The sequence below is a fragment of the Apaloderma vittatum genome, unplaced genomic scaffold (genome assembly GCF_000703405.1).
Source record: "Apaloderma vittatum isolate BGI_N311 unplaced genomic scaffold, ASM70340v1 scaffold3105, whole genome shotgun sequence".
In the NCBI taxonomy this organism is placed as follows: Eukaryota; Metazoa; Chordata; class Aves; order Trogoniformes; family Trogonidae; genus Apaloderma; species Apaloderma vittatum.
The window spans coordinates 69,347-89,774 of NW_009716324.1; the positions used below are offsets into that span (position 1 = coordinate 69,347).

Consider the following 20,428-nt stretch of genomic DNA (forward strand, 5'->3'; position numbering starts at 1 on the left):
GAAATACGATGGTAATGGAGGTTATTACTTTTCTGATGTCATCTTGTTCAGTCAAGTCCTGGGAATCAGTTCTGGGCTGAGAACATTGCAGATGTTAACAGTCTGGCAGCATACATTTTCCTGGAGCCTTTCATATGCTAAAAACCTCTCTCTTTGTGTTTCATGCGTTTGGAATAGCAGAATTATTCAGTATTCTACAGTTATAGCCTGGCTCATGTACCAGTTCTATTCCAGTTTGTGATCATTGAATCCTGTGGAGGGATAGCGTCCTCCTCAGCAACATCCAAGATGGAAAAACCTGCCTAAGAAAGAGTGGTAGGTGTCGATTCCTATTTTCTTCCCTTAAATTTTACAGGGAGAACACTGGAAGCAGAAGGCAAGGCTTTATTTGAACTTTAAACTGGAGAATTACTGAAGCTGTGTGGGAAGAAATGGAATTGCCACTGTATGAAAAATGTTATGATGGTAGCAAAACAGAGGATGCCTGTGACCTTTTGCAAAACAGAGGATGCCCATGCCCTGCATTACCTGATATTCTCCCCAAACGCCAGTCACATCTTTGTAACTGGTTTCAGCTGTCACTTCTCATCTTGTCCTGCCAAACGCTGTGATCCCTCATTGCCACTGACTCTTCGGGGGCACAAGCTCATCTTTAGCACTCCTGCTATTTTCAGCACGCTAATGGAGCAGATGCATGTGGCTCTTTCCTTCTCCTCCTGCATGGCAGGGAAGTTCTGCAGTTTCATGTCCTGTCAGGCAGGTCCTGCTCACCTGCTGTCACAGTGCCATGCACCACTTCAGATGCTGCAGTTCACACTGCATGAGCTGGCAATAACTTTTTTTTGCAGAAAAGGTGAAGATTTGAGACAGGTCTTCTGCTGTGAACAAAATAAAGCCTATGCCTGTTGCTAGAGAATTTCCCAACTTAAACATTTGGCTCTTAAATCTGCACTTAAACATTTATCAGTTCTCCTGCTACCCCCAAATCATTCCCTTCTGCTAAGCAAGGGTCCAACCGCAGCTCTTGCTGTGCAGCCACCCTCACCTCCATGGGTCCCCATTTGAGCTCCTCAGGCTAGCTTGGGAAGTTAATGTGGTTTTATTGCCAAAAAAAGTGCATGCACAGCCAAGCCTCCCACCTGCTCCGTTGCTATCAGTGCTCCTGGGTTCAGGAGAAGGAGGAGGCTGCAGTGAGAGCTCTGCGTGGGCATTGCTGCGGTCTGGCAATATGATATTCCTGACCCAGTAATGCCCAGGGTCAGAGATCTTCCCAGCCTCGTGGTTATTTTATAGGAGCACTCGAAATGCAAAAATGTGCTGGAGAGGGTTTGGGCCACATCGATGAGCCCAGCCTGTGGGCTGCAACAGCCCGTAAGCCAGTCCCGCTGCCACCCCGTCTGCCCTCCAGACTGCAGCTGCTGGTACATTTATGCACTAGACCTTGAAGATGTTTGACGGTTTGTTTTCCTTTCATTGCCATAAGCAAACTCACTGACTGTGAAAAGGGATAAATTAGCATCTCTGAAGACTGAGTCTCTCTTTATTCGGAAAACAAGCAGAGAGGAGCAGCAGCTCAGGCTCCCTCATCCTCTCTCCCTGAGCTGTGCCAACACAGCTCTTCATGGACCTGGCCTAAACCACAGCTACTCTGTGCTTTTGAGAGCCGTAGAGATTTTAAGCACTTGGCTGAGTCTGTGAATGCAGAGGTCAGTTGTAGCTTCTTAGACGAAGCCAAACAGTCTGATCACTGTGCTGGTTTTTAGCCTGTATTTTCTGGACTGAGTACAGTAACTTGTATTTCAAAGAAGTCTCTTCATACCATACCGCTTCTGTTCCAGCATTACTGTCACAAGCCTTCGCAGGTCTCTGCTGCTTACCGAGCCATGTGGTGTGAGCAAACCTCCCATGCCAGGGAACCATGTAGGGGTGCCACACATGTCACCTGGAGTCTCACCTACCCCAGGCTCTGGCTTCTGTGGTGGCCTCCAAGCAGCTGCTTGCTTCTCCCACAGTCTCCTCTGCAGCCGGTCCCAGCTGCAGATGAGATGCTGAGTGAAGCCAAGAGCATTCTCAGGTGCCAGCCTGGACTTTGAGTCATGCAGTGACAGCAAGTCCCAGAGGAAACCTGTATTTTTAGACTATGTTTGCCTTTCCTTCCACTCTGTGGTAAAAAAACTTTGTAAGCCATTCTGCCTATGAGACCTCTGAAGTAAGAAGAGAGACACGGGGCTGGATGCTGCTGTGCTCTTCCCACCCCAGTGGTGGGATTGTAAGTACCGAACAGGAGGGATGCTGAGCTGGACGCACTTTTGGTCTGTTCCAGTGTGGTCACTCTCCTGCCGTTGCAAACGCATAGAGAGGAGGCAAAAGACAGATGAAGCCCATGCTTACTCTCTGTCTTCACCCACACATCTGGCTCAGCCATGCCGTCATGCACCGATGTCTCCCTGAGGCAGGACAGGGCTCCAGTGTCCGTCCCCCCTCTGGACAGTGGTGCCTGTCCCTACCTTCTTTCTGTAGGTCCCAAAACAAGGACAAGATATGCAAAATGATTGGTTTAGTTTGGACAGAGTAATTTCTGCAAAGCTCCATTCTAAATTCCCAAGTGTGAATGTGTGTCCCGTTCAGGTTTCCCCAGATAATGGCACATTTTCTTATTATGCTGTCCTGGATTTCTGTTGGGGCTTCCCCATGCCTAAGAACCTTCCCCACCTACAGCAAGTGTTTTACAGTTCAGGGTCACCCTCTGCCCTTTTGCAGCAGCCAAAACTTGTATCCAGGAAATTTCCTTCGAAAGGCCACTGAAGTGCTACCAACATGGTCAGAACCTTAACCCCCAATCCTCCCTTCATTTGCATGCTCCTCACTTAGCTGTGGTGCCCATGGCTTCTGAAGGGGACTGGCCAAAGTAAAATCTGTCCATATAAAGACCCCAAGTGCTGTGCTGATCATCACTGTTGGTACCAAAGGGGCTGAGCTGCCTCAAGCTACTCTTTCAGCCTCTCCAGCCTGTCCATCTTTACCAGCTGCTCAGAGACCACATCCTGCACAGGCATCCCACATCTGGAACTTTATTTATAAAATGACTCGTACAGGGGCACACAGTCCTGAACCTCTTCAGCTTGACAGGGCAAAATTACTAGGCAGGGCACACGGAGACCCCTAAAGATGACCAGAGCTAATTTGCCAGGGGCTGGTTTGTAGACGCGAAGCCTCTTTATGTGCTACTTTAGGGAACAAGCTCGTGTTCTGACGTTGCTGAATATATGCCAATGAGGGCCACCATGCTATGTACAGACTTTAATGGGAACTCTTCCCTAAATTAGATGGAGGAGATGAAAATGGCTTGGCAAAATGACACGACCTCAGAAAGTATTCCCAGAGAGCTCTGGAGCAACTCAAGCGCGGGCACGCAGTAAATAATTCAGAGGGCAGCCTCCACTTCTCTGCTCCTCTCCTTCCAGGTGAACTAAAATCCATGGAGTGGGATAGGTTTTCTTCCTTCTGGGGCTATATTTAGATCATTCCTGCCAGCCATGGTGGGAGGAAGAGACCAACAGTTCCCAGCAAGCACACAATGATGAACATCCAGAGGAAGATCCTGTCAATGACCATTGCAACATACTTCCAGTCTTCCTTCACCTGGGAACACAGACATGAAAGGCCAATTATTAACATTTATTTGACATTAAAACATAGGAAGACCATTACTGCTTTATTCCAAAATAGGATATTTTCATTTAAGCCCAGAGATAGGAGGGGAAGGTCTTGCTTATGTTTAATGGTTCTATACGATGGCAAAGATTTATTCCGTCAAGTGCTGATGTGGAAGACAGATCCCTGGACTGCGTGGGTGTGCAACTGCAATTGCAAATCCTGTTCACAACTCCCTGGGGACGACATATGCCTGTGGATAACTCAGCTCGTCTGCACACTCATGATCCCCTTTTCCATGAGCAACAGCTGTAATTGGGTGTGTAAATGAAGCTGCAATTCAGGCTGGGGAGGCTGGGGGAGAAAGAAATTACTTGTTTCCCCATGCTTATAAACAGATTTGCTTACAGATTAACGAAGCCAAACTCTTTCTGCAAAGGGATTTACAGCTTTGGGTGAGTAAGCACTGAGAATGAACCAGCAAATAAAAGAAGCAGTCTTCCTCATGCTGCTTTTTCCCCACTTTTGTCTTGCTGCGGGCGGATTTCCCACCTATTCATCTCTGGGGATGCCTAGTACTTATTAACACCATCAGGCAAGAGTTGTAAATGGCTATTTCATTAAGTAAGAAACCACATACATACGAAAACTTCTTTTATTACATTGCTGTTATTAATTTCTTTCCCAGGAAGAGGACTGATCAGATGGCAAAGTTCTATTTGATATGGCTGTATCCATTCTAATTTCCCACAATATGCCATTTGGTGATTAATAGACCCGAGGGCTGATATTTGGCATGCTGCCTTGCTCTTTAGGGAAAGCATCTCAGCAGGAGCGAGCTCAAAGTTCTTCGTTGGCCGTGCTTGCAGCAAGCCTGTTCATCCACAGACCCTAGATTTGTTTTAAATAGAGTTAATAATAAAGGGATAACCTAGAACAGTACATGTGAACTAAAACATGAATTATAGGAGACTTGGCTTGATTTTTTTTTTTAAGGATTTGCTCATTATGCTGAAAATTCATTTTGTTAAAGGAAGCAATCCCAATATCAATGAAATAGCCATTTGCAGCAGATTATGTTTTCACAGGCTTAACGGCAATGTGAGGTCCTAAAACATTATGATCTGTCAAGTGCCAAACAAATAAGTTCTGAGCACAACCCAGTGACTCTGTAAACTCACCTTGAGTCTTCTTTTTCTTCTTTAGTGATGGATGCACCACTGAATTTTACCTAATACCTTTTGGGCGGTACAGAGAACTCGTGATGTGTCAGAGGGAGAGAATATGCAATCCTCGCTTCTGTGAATAATGTGAGCTAAGAGAATAATGCCTTGCAGGTAAGGTATGTGCATTTACCTCATTTTGGTGTGCTGGACCCTACACAACCTGAATCTTCCAATGCCCAGCAACTTGTCTCAGTAAGCAGCTTTGTACACTGTTTTAAATTATGTTTTCCCACAATTCGTTCTCTGAAAGCATCTTAACTTTCAGGAATACTTGTACATTTTTTTAAATTGGTTAAAGATTTTGTGGATGGATAATTTTGCTCTCTTTTAAAAGCTCCAAGTTAAGCAGGTCTTTAGTATCCAATAGAGGCAGACAAACAGGGGTTCAATCTGAAGCTTGTTACCTTCTTGGGGGAAAGATTGTTGTTTAATGGTTGTATGGCCCTTAGCACATCCATCTATAATTAGGGTGAGGAAAAAATATAATGACCCTTGAAATCAAAACGAATTTTCTCATCCCAAGGAGAAGGTCTCAGTCAATAACCTCCCTTTGCTGTACATGTTTTCTGATGTATTCAACACTTGCTGAGAGTTGGAGTGAGTCTCTGATGTTTAAAATTCCTCATGGTGAGGGCAAGCTCTGGAAGTTTGTATTTATGAGATTAATGCCTCACGATGCAACCAATGTGTAAAGAAAATCTGAAATTTACTGTCTGATGTCCAGCTGGAAAGGTAGATTGAGTAAAAAGTAGCCCATGCTGGCAAAATAAGCTTTTCTGTGTATTTGTGCTAAAAAAAAAGTGAGTGTTAGACCATGTGAAGAAAAGAAACTTCAAGAAGAGGGAAATGAGAGAAGAGGAGCAACTTGAAAAGTTCAACAGAAATTTGCTTTCAAATGTAATGCATAAATACTCAGCCCATCTCAAAAATTATGGCTGAGAGTGCATGAGATGTTTGCAAATTCAATATCCAGCTTCAGAGAGCACAGAAGGGTGAAATTAGAAAATATGGACAGTGAAAAAAAAAAAAAGACGAGTGGGAAGAGAAAATTATTGGGATTTTTCTGTTTGTTTGTTTTCTTTTCTGACAGCACTGTAACATTTCCCTGTGGTCCAGCACCTCACGTGGAGCATGATCCGCAGAGGCATCTCTGGCAGCATCCATGCAGCTGCCAACATCTGCCACCCCAACTCCTGAGCTTTATTTTGATTATTTTTTAAGAAGCTCACTCAAAACTATTTTTGGGAAAGGATCAAGGGCAGGATCCAGCTGACTCCCCAACCCCCAAACTCCTGAAAACTGAGGGAACCTGCGGCTCTTCCCTAGCCCAGCTCCCAGCAGCAGGAGCAGGCTGTGCTGCCCCAGGACTCGGGCAGAAGGTTGAGGTGCCTTGGTGACGTCTGAGCCCCGGGACCCAGAGCCTGCAGCACAGATTAGTGCAGTCCTGGGTGGTTTTATTGTACTTTGTTAAAAATAAACTGGTGAGATTATCCCGCGTTTCCTCCCCCCCAGCTCCATTCTCTCCCATTTTATTTTTAAACTATTTTCAAAGTCTCATTAGAGCAGTCCAGAGATGCACGCAGGCATGAGGACAACACGGCTTTCTAGACGCTGCTGTTGATGTCTGCTTATTCTGGCTCGTGTGTGACACGTAACTTGTTTTGTTTCTCGGCCTGTAATTAATTTCTAATGGCATTTCTATCATATGCTGGGACAATTCGGTCTTGCATTTTCCCCAGCGTACCATTGTGCTCGGATTTGTTTGCAGATATCTTTTTGTAACGAACAACTGCCTCTTGCATTTCCCATTTTCTCTCTGCTGAAGCACTTAATTAAATGAGCTATTTACTTTTAATTTAGAAGCACTGCCCCTGTGGCAATGGTGCTTCAGAAAAAAAAAAAGGCAGGAACTTCAAAAGCAGCTCTCTTCTCATTCTGGGAAGGTGCATGTCTCTGAAAATATTACCCAAGAGACAGCAAGCCATGTCTCAGGGGACGTAGCTGCATCAGAGGTGCCTGATTCATTGAAGACCTCCATGAAGAAATGCTACAATTTGATTTTAAGATGAAAGCAAATTTCTGAGTCCTGTTGGTTGGGTTTTTTTTCCTGATAAATTCTCATTTTATTAGATCAGTTCTGCTCCTTGCAGTAAATTTTAGTTCCAGAAGATCATGTTTTCTTCCTCTTTGTCATTTCCACCTGGAGGAAAAAAAAAAAAAAAAAAAGGGCTTTCCCACTTGACGTTACTGGGATCTGGAAAAAGAAAGTAGTGTAGCAGGAGGTCTGGTCAGAGCTCTCAAAACTGCTCCATTTATTCTGCTTTTGATGTTTAGTACTGCAAATAGCTTTCTCCTCATGATAATCACTTGATTTCAAGAGGGAAGAGTAGTGGAAGGTATAAGAAGGGATCTTGTGGCTTCTGAAGACTGGTTTTATTTCAAAGAAAGTTGCAGTCATGGGCGAAAAGGAGCGAACTCAAGATACTCATTAAGCCAGTTCATGATGGTCAACAAGCTTAGCAGAAAAAGAATCAGCTGAAATGGGGAGTATTGGTGTAATATTCTTTCATTTGCACCACGAGGAAACAAGTGGGTTAAAATCAACTGAATTCCACAGGCTTACCTGTGATTATTGCGAGGGGGAGAGAGAAGAATTTAATTCCCCCAGCCCTAATGAGCTTGTGAAGTGCTTTAGCTGGTGAAGCTGGGGATTCACAGCCCAGCTCTGCCACAGATTTGTTCCGTGACCTTGAGCAGGTCACTTCATCTCTGTATTTTGGCTGCCCCTCCTCAACATCAGGAATAAATTGTTACTTCCTCAAAGGGATGCTGTGAAGAGCAATGCATAAAAGAACAGAGGCCTCTCAAACTATGGTACCAGAGTATATAAATGGACAGTAGCACTTAACGTTTTGTTGCTGTGGCTAAGTGCTCTGTGCTGTGAAAATTGCAAATATAAAGACATTCTTAGTGCCCAGGAACTCTTGCAGAAAAGCACTATAACTTGAACCAACTCTAAATTTTGAGAAAATCAAACTCTAAGCACAGCTTAAAAAGTACTTTTAGCTGATGAGTCCCTCTAGGAAAAGCTAGGTGAGACTTCTTTAGCAAGAACACTAACTTCAGATTATCTTGTGGCTTACTTCATTGTGGCCATAATTAGCTACACTGTATCTGTAGTATTGCAGGGGAAGAGCTACGAGAGATGTGTAAGGATGTGCCATTTGTATGTGCATCACCATCTCCATTAAAAGAAATTTCTTCAGCCTCTACTTTCCTTCTCTATTGTAGCTATATTTACCCCTTCAGAAAAAGTGTGAAATTTGTCTGTCCACCCACCTTCCTGCACAGAGCCAACTGCTCCAGTGGAAGTCCACTAACGAGCAATCGCATCACACAGAACTAAACAGACCCTGCAACACCCCTACCCTGCTACGTGCTTCCCACACCCACAACCTGTTTTGGGACTTTGCTCAGTAGCCACAGTCAATGCTTAATGAAAACCAGAGAGTGTGAATTCCCCATCTGTCAGAGGCTTCTCTATAAAGAGTGTCTTCTCCCTTCCCACCAGATGTCTGATTTTTGGGTCTCTTTCACAATCCTAGCTCCTTCCTGTCTGCTTAACAACAACTTTACTTCTATTTTCTGCTGCAGAATCCCGAGCAACGCTGAGCATGGTCTAGTTCTGCTACTCTCTTGGCCCATGTATGTGCCAAGAACCCAAGGATAAATTCTCCAGCTGTGCCTTTAGTGGCCTATGTGCTCAAAAGCCAAAATATCAGGGATGCCTGAGCCTGCATCAGCAAGTAAACTCTCTGTACACCTCCCAAGGTTTGGTGGAGCTTCCTCAGCAGATCATTTTTGACTTCCCCAAGGAGAGCAGGCTAAGCTAGCATACTTACTGAGAAATCAGCATCTTCTGCTCGCAAGTGGTCTGCGATGTAGTGAACTCCTTCCACTGCCAGCTTCAGGGCTGGGGACATCAGCACGAGGTGCTGCTCTTTGGTGCAGTGAGGTTTACTCCCTTGAGCTGGTGTGCCAGCTGCCTCGCTCTTTTTGCATTTACACTTGCACTGAGGGGGCTTGTGATGGGGCTGCTCTTCATTGAGGTGGCACCTCTGAGATGCTGGAGAGCCGGTGGAGTGCCCATTGGTCTGGGAAGAGTCCTCTTGCAGGTAGCAGTACTGGATGCTCCGGGACCTGCAGCGGATGCTCCCTTCCTCTGCCTTATTGGGGCTGTACATCTGCTGAACACTTAGCGATCTGCCTTTCAGGATGGAGGTGGTCTGGGTGTCCCTCCGGGCGTGGCATGAGGGTTGTGGAGAGGAGCAGGTCACCTGTACAGGCTCTGGGTGCAGCACGGAGTACTGCCCAGAAGGGGACTTGCAGAGAGGCTGAGGCTTGGCTGGCTCCTCAGGGTGGGCGCAGAAGGAAGATGTGGGTGATGGCTCATTACTCTGGGGGCTGGGAGAAGATGAGGTAGTGAAGTTGGGTTCCACGTCGATCTCGGACCAAAGCCTCGGTGTATTGGTGATTTTGTGCATGGATTCAATGAGCTTCTTGCAATTGTCTTTCACCGTGGAGGGACGTTTCATGAAGAGGAGGCGTGGGACTATGTCAAGGAAGATCCTTCTCACCCAGTCAGGCATCGTGTGGGTACGTGGAGAGCGATGGTGCACATTGAGCACAAAGACAGTGATGATGATAGACAAGGTAACAAATATCATGGTGAAGAGAAGATACTCTCCAATCAGAGGGATGACCAGGGACGTAGATGGGATGATCTCTGTGATGAGCAGCAGGAACACAGTGAGGGACAGCAGCACAGAGATGCACAAGGTTATCTTCTCTCCACACTCAGAGGGTAGGTAGAAGACCAGGACAGTCAGGCAGGAGATCAGCAGGCAGGGGATGATCAGATTGATTGTGTAGAACAGCGGCAACCTCCGGATAATGAAGGAGTAAGTTATATCGGGGTAGATTTCCGTGCAGCATTCGTATTTCTTGCTGTTGTAATTGCCCACGGCGTTGATGATGACCCATTCTCCGCTCTCCCAGTAGTCCAGCTGGTCCACATGACTGTGCATGCTCACCAAGTCTATCTTGGCTTTGTCATAGGTCCAGGAGCCAAACTTCATTGTGCAGTTTTGCTGGTCAAAGGGGAAGAAGGTAACATCGATGCTGCAGGAGCTTTTATAGATAGCAGGTGGCATCCATTTAATTCTCCCGTCATAGAAGAGGTGGGCTTTGGTCAGATGGGTGACTGCAAAGTCACCATCAGCACTGGGGAGAGAGAGAAGACAGAAAAAAAGAATAAGACTTATCTGTTGAAGAGATTAGATATTTAGTGCCTGGCTTCCAAAAATGCACTTGCGAGATGCAAGAGGCACATCACCTGCAAACTCTGGATCCATCCACTCTGCTCATTGGGTTTTGAGCTCTGTTGGCTTATGCAAGCACTGAATTTGCATGTAAATGTCAGTCCCGACCCCACATAAGTCAGGTCCTTGAAAACACAAGCTTTCCCATAAACACACTGGAAGGGATTGAGTTTGATTTGGAAAGGTGGGAGGAACAACTCCCAGGTAGCATGGCTGTGGGCTCTGCAGAGCTAATTTTGACAGCTGCTCTAAATGAAGCAATGTTGGGCAATCATTCCATCTCTTATATGAAAAACAGCAAAAACCATCCCATTAATAGGAATAATGGAAGTTAATCTCTTGATTTCCCAGTCAGGAAGAGAGCTGCCTTTTACGATGTCTTCTTACAGGGACTCTCAGTTGCAATCTGTGTGCTGGTATAAGATAAATATCCAGAATTTTCTATCAGAAAGCTATTTTCCAGCCAGTGAAAAAGCTAGTGCATAAACAGAATTTATTCTGTTTGGCTCCTCTGTTCTCAGCTGATCAGTGCGTGATTTCCAGCAGCATCCATGACACCAACTGCTCCCAGTGCGTCTCGAGGACTGGCACACATGTGAAGGAGACCAGAAGAGGAAAGGCAAGTGCACTGCGGGCTTTGGGGGAAGTGAGACCACCAAGAAATGCCACTCGAGTTGTAATAATGCTGGAGAAAGGAGGGAGACTGAGAAAGCCTGTGAATGGGATCCCCATCCATGGAGACAGCCCTGTCCTCCACCTGCCTCAACATCACCAGCCACAGCTCTGCTCCTTCCTCACAGCCCCAGCTTCCACACGTTAAACACCGAACCCGCCGCTGGCCCCAGCGTGCAGAGGCCACAGAAAGAAATTAGCTTATTAAGAGATTCAATTAACACAGCAAGTAATTAATGCCCTACATGGCTGTGCCACCCAGAAGCACTGTTCCTCCCCTGCTCTCAGTGAGAAGGACACGTGGACTGTGACACTTAGAACCCACGTCTGGGGCCAAGTCCACAGGTACCTTCTCTACAGCAACATCCTTTCTCCAGGCAGGGTCTGCAGCCTGCCTTGGCTTACACAACGAGGCAAAGCTGAAGCACTCAAAGCTGCACAAGTAACATATCTCCTTGTTGGAAAATCGTTTTGATGAAGACTGTGTGTTTGAATCACAAAAATTACACCTTCACCTGAAAATGAGCCAAGCCCTTACATCTGCAGCCCCTTTGTGCAGTGACTGGCTAAAACTTCAAACCTTTTCTCTCTCTTTCTACCTGCAGACAAAGGATTTTGGTACTCTTGGACAGTCACAACCTGGATGAAACATCCTGGTTCAAGGAGCCTTAAAACGTGAGTGTGGTTTGGATAAAGCTGTAATTTTTTTCACCATTGGCAAAAGTCTGAAAGGTTGAAAGCCCAACCCAAAAAGCAGTTGGAATCAGTAGAGCAATGCCTTCAAGCCTAGCTACAGGAATAGAGAAAAGAGCATCCAAAAAGAAAGAAGGGCATTGGAGACCAACATACACGCTTGTCTCCAGCCACTGCAGAGCCCGGGGACACGAAAGAAGAAGCCTGTTTTGTGTCGCCAAGTCGCGAACGGCAATGCTGCTGAACAAAGGGGAAGCTGAGCAGGGAAGGGAGAGTGCTTCTGCTAAAAACTTGAGATGAATTATTCAGGCTGGTGTAGATAGAAAGCTCTCTGCTCCTGCCCAGCCCTCTTGGCTGGAGCTGATCCAGCCAGCAGCCTCCTCCCCAGCAATGGGCAAATTCCCTCAGCCCTTGCTCTGCTGCTTCAGTGCCCAGATGTGCCGCGGCAGCAGCTGTACAGAGACAGGGTGCGCGGAGGTCAAACCTCTCCTCTTCCTCACCAGCAGCAAGATAAACAGTGCAGGGATGATCCAGTGCTGCCTCTCCAGCTGCTGAAGGCAGGGGAACTTCCCTAGATTTATGCCTTTAGGAGATCATCCGCTGATTTACATGCAAAAAGAGGAAAAAAAAAAGATTTTGCAGTATTCTGTCTTGCTCTGTGAAGGATCATCATCAGTCCATGGTCACACAGGCTTCCAGTGAGACCAGTGAGGTATTGCTTATTTTGGGAAACAGAGGCAGGATCCAGCCTTCGATGAGCTGTCTCGGCTAACACAATACCTGGGCACAGATGGCAGGTGCCCCTGACTCAGGATCACAGCCCAGATCTTGGTCTTCTGAGGCAGTTTTCCGGGTTGGTTGGAAAAATAGACTCAGAATTACTGTGTGGTGGAGAACTAGGCTTTTACTACACTCTTTTTTAATATTTCTGTAATGGAAAGTCTTTGCTCTTTATGGCAAATTTTGGGAAAACAAAAGAACACAAAAGGACCCAGTGTTTTTGAATTCTGAACTGGATTTTTCTAAAGCTTTTTTTCTTTTTTTTTTTTTAAGACAGGAAAGCTAAAAATAGGTACAAACTCAGACTGCTGTCTCAAAGGGATCAAGGCAAAAACTACCATCGTGTTTTACTCCGATGTAAATAAAACCAAGCAATGCTACTGTGCCATCCACCCAATCGCTTCCTTACCTCTTGCTTCCTAAATCAAATTTGCACTCCAGGACCACTTGCTTTGGATGAAAACCATCTTTCTTCTTTCTTTTTTGTCCTGGGTTTTGTATGCACTGTGAGGCCAGATTGAAACATGAACCACGCACAGCAAGTGACAGTCCAGAGTTTGTTGTTCTCAGTGGTTTCCTTTCTAAATCTCGATAGGAATTTGGAATCCAATTCTGGATTTAATGAGATCTCTGAGGCATGATTAAATCATTCATTAATGAAGCAATATATTTATAATTGGGCTCATATTACAGAAAAGGGATGAGGAACATCCACTAGCATTTCCCTTCTTGGTTGGTAAACAAGAGGTGTGCGTTTTTCCTTTTGAGAGCTGTTGGAAAAGGACATGAAAACTTCCTAAAATTCATCCAGGAACAATAATAATTAACTTAATTGTGTTTCATTCCCAGAAATGTCTTGTGTGGCAGTTTTACAGCCTTTGCATGACTAGCCACACGCCTCTTCTCTGCAAGCTTAGATATAACTAATTTGAAGCTGCAGATCTTGTGTGTCAATTATTTCTGTAAATGATCTGCTTCTTTGATGAGGAAGATATTTTTTAATTGCTTGCCTAACAAACCCAGCCTCATCCTGGATCCTCTTTGGCTCAAACATTATTACAAATAACACCAGTAATGCCTTTCAAGCTGGATTTTGCCTGCAATGCCACTGCAGGAGTGAAACCAACAGCAGAATAAACTCTTGCATTTGAGAGTCATCTAATTGAGGAGCCATAAAGACCTCTGGGATCCTCCTGCTTCTCCCATACCAACCTAATAGGGCTGTGAAGTAATCCCTGAACTTTACTGGGCATGTTTGAACTTCTCACTGCAGTTCCATGTGGAGAGATTTGAGTAATTTTTAAGCTGGGTAAATTAGCCATGTCATGTGTATATACATATATATATATTTGCTTTCTTCTCCAAGCTTACCACCCACGCTGGACCTTCAAGCATATGCTTGCTGGATTGGAAGCTGGCACTCTGTTGATGCAGGGTGAACCTACAGAGATGATTTCATCCTGGATGAGGCTTTCCTTTTGCTCCTCTAGACATGAGAGAGGGAGCAAACAAGCTCCCCTGGCTGTAAAGGGTCATCCAAGGCCTTTTCTCTGTATTCTCCGAGGGATGAAGGTGAGACAACCGACTGCAAATGAAGCCTGAAGGTAGGAGGCTGGGGAAGTTCTCATGGGGGAAAAAAACCATTCCTGGCCAAGTTGTGCCAACAGCCCTGACTGCGTAACGTGAATATTTCCTTAGACAGGAAGGTGGGAGATCTGATGCAGTGGGACAGAGAAAATCTACAGTCATTCCTTTACAGTGGTAGCACATTTTCATCTCGTTCAGCCCAGACCACTGCATTGTGACAGCTGTCATGAAGAACCATTTGGAAGAAGGAGCGAGTGCAAGGTAAACATCACAAGAACTGGAGAATTAAGGTAGTCAAGCTCTTCTGATTACTCTGACCTAAAAGCTCGAAAAATATATCAGTAATAAAGTTCTGGAGCTCTTATATTTTCATGTCAAATACAACAGTGAACATCAATAAAGAGAGAAGACAGTCGCTTATTTTTTTTTGACAACAGAAATAGAACTGCAGCCTTTGATTCCTCGTTTCGAGAATAAAGGCTGCTCTTCTAAAATCTTCTAAGTTTATAGGGGTTCAAAAATGGCATTGTTTTACTGGCAGCCATCAACCGTATTTCATTATAAAGCTCTGCTGACGGACAATTTTTTTTTTTTTGGCCAGCTTCTATTTTCCCTGCAACTGGGAGATACATCATCTCACAAAATTAAATGTTTTCAGAATGCATGTAAATGAGGCACACATTTATTTTAATTTCTGATGATACAATTTAAATCCAAACAGAGCTTTAAAAGCCTGCAAATTAGCTATATACGTACATAGGTATAGCTAGAATGTCCTCATTTAAAGCATTTTTCTTTGAACAGCAGTAATAAAAACAAATTAGAGTTTCAGGACCCCTTTTAAGAATGTACCCTGCACCCTTTTAGTAGATATTAATGAGATGCTTCTGTAATGTTCAGATTAAACTACTCTCCAAAGACAAATCAGAGAATATTTTATTTAACAGTTGTTCCGTGCAACCAAAATTGTAAATACAAATTCACAGGTTGGACCTCTGGAGAGGATGGGGACCTTATCCAACTGACTTTTAAATATCTCCAAGGTCTTGGCAACTTGAATACAAAAAGATCTTGGGTGCACAGACAGAGGTGCCTCCGCACCGATGCGTACTTCTTTAGGTTACAGCCCAGCTTTTGTTTGCTTCAGTGTTTAGAAGTCAGCAGTACCCGATATTTCGATTGCTCTGTCTCAGAAATGGCTGCGCTACACCAAAGGAATAGGCACAAGTTTCTCAGAAGACTCCAGCAGTGCTGAATTTGTGCATTTGGCTTCAGTTTTTCCCTTTGCCAAGCATCCTCATCAGCACTTCGGAAACAAAATTCTAGCTCTGTCCTTAGCAGAGTGGTAGGAGAAGTCCTTGGATGCTAACAGAGCAACAGCCCATGAGAGAGATCCCCCTTATAGATTTCTTTCTATCAATTCCTGTATTACTGGCTAGAGTTTGGCAGCAAACTTCAAAGGCATCTAGAGATACAGTTCCTCTCCGGGAGCATAGTCGTTTAAACTCACAGAAGAATCAGGAAGGCTTAAGTGGGAAGTAGCTATCATGAGCCTATTTTAAGTGTAATCTGGTGCAAAATAACACAATCTGTACCAACATACACGTAAACACACAAAGAAAAATGTCAAGAATGTTTCCAATATTTGAAAGGTTAGACTAGGGCATTTTTTTGGTATTTTTCCTCAAACAGCTTTAGGATGAGTCAGGAAATCAGCATTACTCTGTAAGTCTCACTGGTTGCAAACATCATAGTGTAGTTCAAAAGAACGAGTCACTAGAATATAGTTCAAAAGAGTTCTTTTGCTTTTTTGTGATTTTTCAAAAGCTGCCTTCCCGATGATCTGCTGACCCAGCTCTGTGCCCATATTACCACTGTGTGAATTCTACAAGACATTTCCTACTCCTAATTACAGAAATTCCTATTTCTATTTCCTTAATGTAAAATTTTAGTGGTTTTTTTTGTTGTTGTTTTTGTGATTATGGAGGCTAAGGTAGGAATCACTTTTTGAAACAGCTAACACCAGAAGATATTGAGAAAAAAAGAAATTTTTAAGTCTGAATATTCCCGGTAGCTTCTTGCCAGGTTTTATGGTTACCAGATTAGAGAAGACAAACGCTAGGATGCTATCGTGGATATCCAGTTGAAAACTAGTCAGTGCTGCTCACATTTCAAGTTCTTTGCCCACTCATCAGGCTCGAGGACTTTGTGTTCCTCTGCGCAGACTTTAGCAGCTGGAACACCTGCCTGCAAACATGCGATTTCAGAGTTTTCTCTTCTGGAGTTTTGCTGTTGCACAGGGTCCAAATGGCTCAACACAGTGGTGCAAAAGCAGGAAAAGAAAAGCAGCCCCAAGAGCCTATTCTCTGATTAGGAAAAAAAAAAAAAAGTTGGTTTCGTCTTTTTTTTTGCTTTAAATACTCAAAGGAAAACTAAAATGTGCTTCAAGCCCATTCATGAATGGGAAAATAATTCAATGCAGAGGATTAAATAATTCATTTATAAATGATTTGGTGGTGTCTGTAGAGCCTTTACAGCCTCAGATAAGGAACAGCTGGCTCTCTTGGCAGCGAACAAGAGGCTTCATTGCTTCACTATTAACTCATATTCCTCTGTTATACATGTGTTTTGTCACATCTAGTAGAAACTGTTTACAGAGTCTTGGAACTTATCTCATCAAGCCTGAAAATTCAACAGCATATTAATTTCCCTGTAGGATATTAATTTGGTTTTAGATCCCTTATGAATGTTGACAGCTACATATACTCTCTAGGCCAAACCAACTGAGTTTACTGATTTAATTTGGGCCTCCAGAATGGATAAATTGAGCTTTATGACAATAATGAGCTTAGATATGAGAATAACCTCACAACAAGGGGTTAGGTTTCCATAAAGATGTAAATCTCCAGTGAATTTACATTGCACCATATATATATATATATACCCCAAGATGAAACCAGAACGGCGTTTGTATAATCTTCTGCCCAGAAAGTCTCTTTTCCAAAGGTTACCATCCCAAATGGCAATGCCATGCTTCTGCCACAGCATGTGATAAGAAATAAACAGCTCACATTAAAAAGCCTGAAGAGTGCAAAAGGCCAGTGTGGCTGCTCTTTCCATTCCACCACGGTCTCCAGACGTATTCTCTTGGTCTTAAGAACTCTGAACTATATATATATGTAAAATAAAAGAGGGTGTCCTTGTTAACATCACCTATGACTAGTTGCTCTCTATGCAAAGCCTTTCTTCCTGAAACATTTCTAGCTGAGATGCCCACAAGGAGAAACGCTGTCTGGTGACGCAAGTGGTGAGCTGCCATGCAGAAGAGTGTCACCTTGGTGTGCCATCGTGCTACAGGTGTTGCCTTGCACGTGGTGCATTTGCCCTCCCTTGCCCCGCAGACCCTAAAAAGCGTGAAACCTGATTGTTAGAGCAGCACAGCTAAGATATTGACTGCAACTTCAGAAGTGGCTAATAGGAAGTTAGGTAGAAGAGAGAGGTGCGTCCCAGGGCAGAAAAGAGTTTACATAAGACTGCCTGACAAAGCATGGGCAAATAGAGCTGTAAAGAGGTATAGAATTAACGGAAAACCATTACCCACTGGCTAATGGTCGGTGCCTACATACATGTTTAATTCATGGATAAAGTACCCAATTAAAAATGCATGATAGACTTATGACAACCAACAGAGGAACGCGTGATTATTAATGGTAAGTATGGATAAAGGGGCAGAAGTAGCTCGGGTTTAGGCAGCTGGGGTACCAGACCTCCTCGCATGGTGGCGGGTCACCGGTACAGTGAGACTTGCTATCTGCCACATCTCCCTGCGGGTCAGAAGGAATCAAGCAACAGGGTGGGCAAGGCTGAAAGACTTGCACTCCGGAACAGTGTAAAGACCTCCTGGAAGAGCTGCTGTGCCCAGCAGACAGGCATCTGCTCCCTGGAGCCAGTTCTCCATGGGATGGAGCACTAGGACAGCAAGGCAAAGGGACAGAGCACACAAGGGACGAGAGCCAAAGGCCACTCAGCTCACAGGTGTGGGTGCCCATTGACCTCTTGTGGCTGCTTTGGGGATGATGTCCCAAAATGAGCCCAAAAGGATGCTGAGGCCTCCTGCTTCAGTGCTAGGGCTCTCTTTGCATGGACTGTTCTCATCGACATTGTGAGCCTGATGAGCCAAGCGAGCAGATGTGGCGACAACACATCAGGTTCTCGTGTACCAGTGGCTCCAGCAAACGAATGGTTAGAAGCACAAAGTTGCCATAGATGATGGAGATTTGTGTAGCACTATTTCCTTTGGCACAGTGATCCACCAGAATAACAACAACAACAACCAGAAGCTCCAAAAATAATAACCCTTACCACTGACATTAATTAAGCAATCAGAAGGACGAGGACATTATTTTTTTCCAGTGAAAGCTGTGAACACCTCTCTTGGCTGCAATCTGAGAAGCTTGTAATATAATATTCATGCTCAGAGTGTGTCCCGGTAGGGTAGGAAGGTACAAGTGCCTATGAATGAGTAATTTCCACTGGTTTAATCTCTGAAAGGTGCTGTGTGAGGATGCAGTGATTTCCAAGATGTTCTGCAATCACTCCACACCACTGAGGATCACAGATAAGCTAATGGGAAAGATAACAGTTTCCATAGTCTCCAAAGCTCACAAGTCCCTGAACAGATTCCTCCTTCAGCCGATTTTTTTTTTTTTTTTAAACAAAAGCAAAATCTTATCAAACTGGAACCAGGCAACTGTTTATTAAAAACAAGCCTGGCTTCCATTGCATTTTCTTTGAGTGTTGTCTGTATGGAAAGACGTTTTTGGCGCTTGCAGCAAGTGTTTTCCCTGGAGCCTGTGCTGGCGAGGGAGACTGGGATATCCTAAATCCTGGGAGACTGGAGAGCTCTGATATGATAAACCAAGGAGAAAAGAGTCTTGGCACTTGGACAGTCTTTCTAAGAATATCAACAGGCTCCAAAGGAAAGAAAGGAAAAGAAAAAGAAAGAAAAACACTGGCTCCCTAGGAAGTGTCTGTACAGGAGACAGGTTTCAAGCATTCTGGATCAGGAAAAAAATACCTATTTAAGAATAACTGTAGAATGATATTGGGTTGACCTGGAATCTGTATTTGTAGTCATGGAAGACTGACCTGTTTCAACATGTTTTCCTTATTTAAGCCCATCCTCAGCAATTGGCTTTTCTAGTTGATGGTGAATTACAGGAGGGCTCCTTGGTGAAATTATATTGAAGAGGACTGAAAGCTCAAATCCAGCTTAATTGTGTATCTAACATGTGAAGGGAAAACAATACTCAGCATTCCCCAGTGAAACTCTCTGTTCAGAGAAAGGATCATTAGAAGAACAAAGCCTTTGCAATGAATGTCAGTCATGTCACTTAAGGCACATCTGGGACAGGTATTAGGAGAATCTACACGGAATTCAACCACAGAGAACAAAATAAGGAGGAATAATTGCAAGAACCCCCTTAATATCATGGGCAGAGAAAATTTGCAAGGATAGGTTTGCCATCTGGCCACAGTGCTCACACTCACTTGTTGTAGAGGACAATATCTGGCCTCCAGATGAGCTCCGAGGGGATTCGGATGGATGTGACATTTTCATATTCTTGGGGGTCCCAGCGCAGCTTGTAGTCATGCCACTCCTGCCAAAATCGAGGAGGTTACAATGCTGGGAGAGTTCAGATTGCAAAATTGAAAAGGAACATGGAAAAGGATGTATTTTGGTGCACCCACCTGCTTCACCCACACATTCGTGGTCATCATTTGATTTTTCTCATCCTGAAATGCAAGATCAGATGCTGGTTACAGGAGCAGATGCAGCAGCCCAAGGAATTCATTAAACGTCTCTTAAATATATTCCTCATTTCTGTAATTATAAATCACCTCTCTAATAAATGTAAGTTCCTTCTTGGAAATAAAAAACAGATGTTTCTGTCATTTAACATGGGACAGGGCACAGCTGCCTCGTACCACTGAACAGCTGAGCCTGCACCTAAGCAATCCTGTGAGCAGACAGACTTGAATTTATTGGGATTTTCCTCGGTGTTGATGGATTCAGCTGAGGATGATGGGGCCAGGCAGAGGACAAAGCTCCACAGCTTGACCTGAGCGCTGAAGGAAGGGGCGTGATGGAAATATATCTTCTTACTCACACATGTGCATGGATTACAATGCTCAGCTTCATCTTGAAGTAGTGTTTATTAGTACTTCTACTGTGAAACATTATCCATGAACACAGTTCTGGAAGCATGAAGCTCAGCAGTGTTTCTCTTTCTACCAAATTCATGAACTTAGATCCCTACGGATTGAATTTGCTGAATAAACCCAAGCTACTCTGCTGACATGTAACCCTTGGACAGCATTGTGTATACCCATGCTGTCAACTGGTAGACTTTTTCCCAGGTACAGATAGTAGGG

General features: G+C 44.3%; 1 protein-coding gene across 1 annotated transcript; it reads right to left on the minus strand.

The window, feature by feature from the left end:
• Positions 1-3,173: 3,173 nt before the first annotated feature.
• CHRNA4 (cholinergic receptor, nicotinic, alpha 4 (neuronal)) lies at positions 3,174-19,783 on the minus strand. Its single transcript, XM_009869473.1, has 4 exons — positions 19,745-19,783; positions 19,544-19,653; positions 8,783-10,163; positions 3,174-3,642 (listed from the first exon to the last, which is right to left on the minus strand). The coding sequence occupies exons 1-4, from the start codon at positions 19,772-19,774 to the stop codon at positions 3,517-3,519; spliced, it is 1,647 nt and encodes a 548-aa protein (XP_009867775.1). The 5' UTR covers positions 19,775-19,783; the 3' UTR covers positions 3,174-3,516.
• Positions 19,784-20,428: the final 645 nt, after the last annotated feature.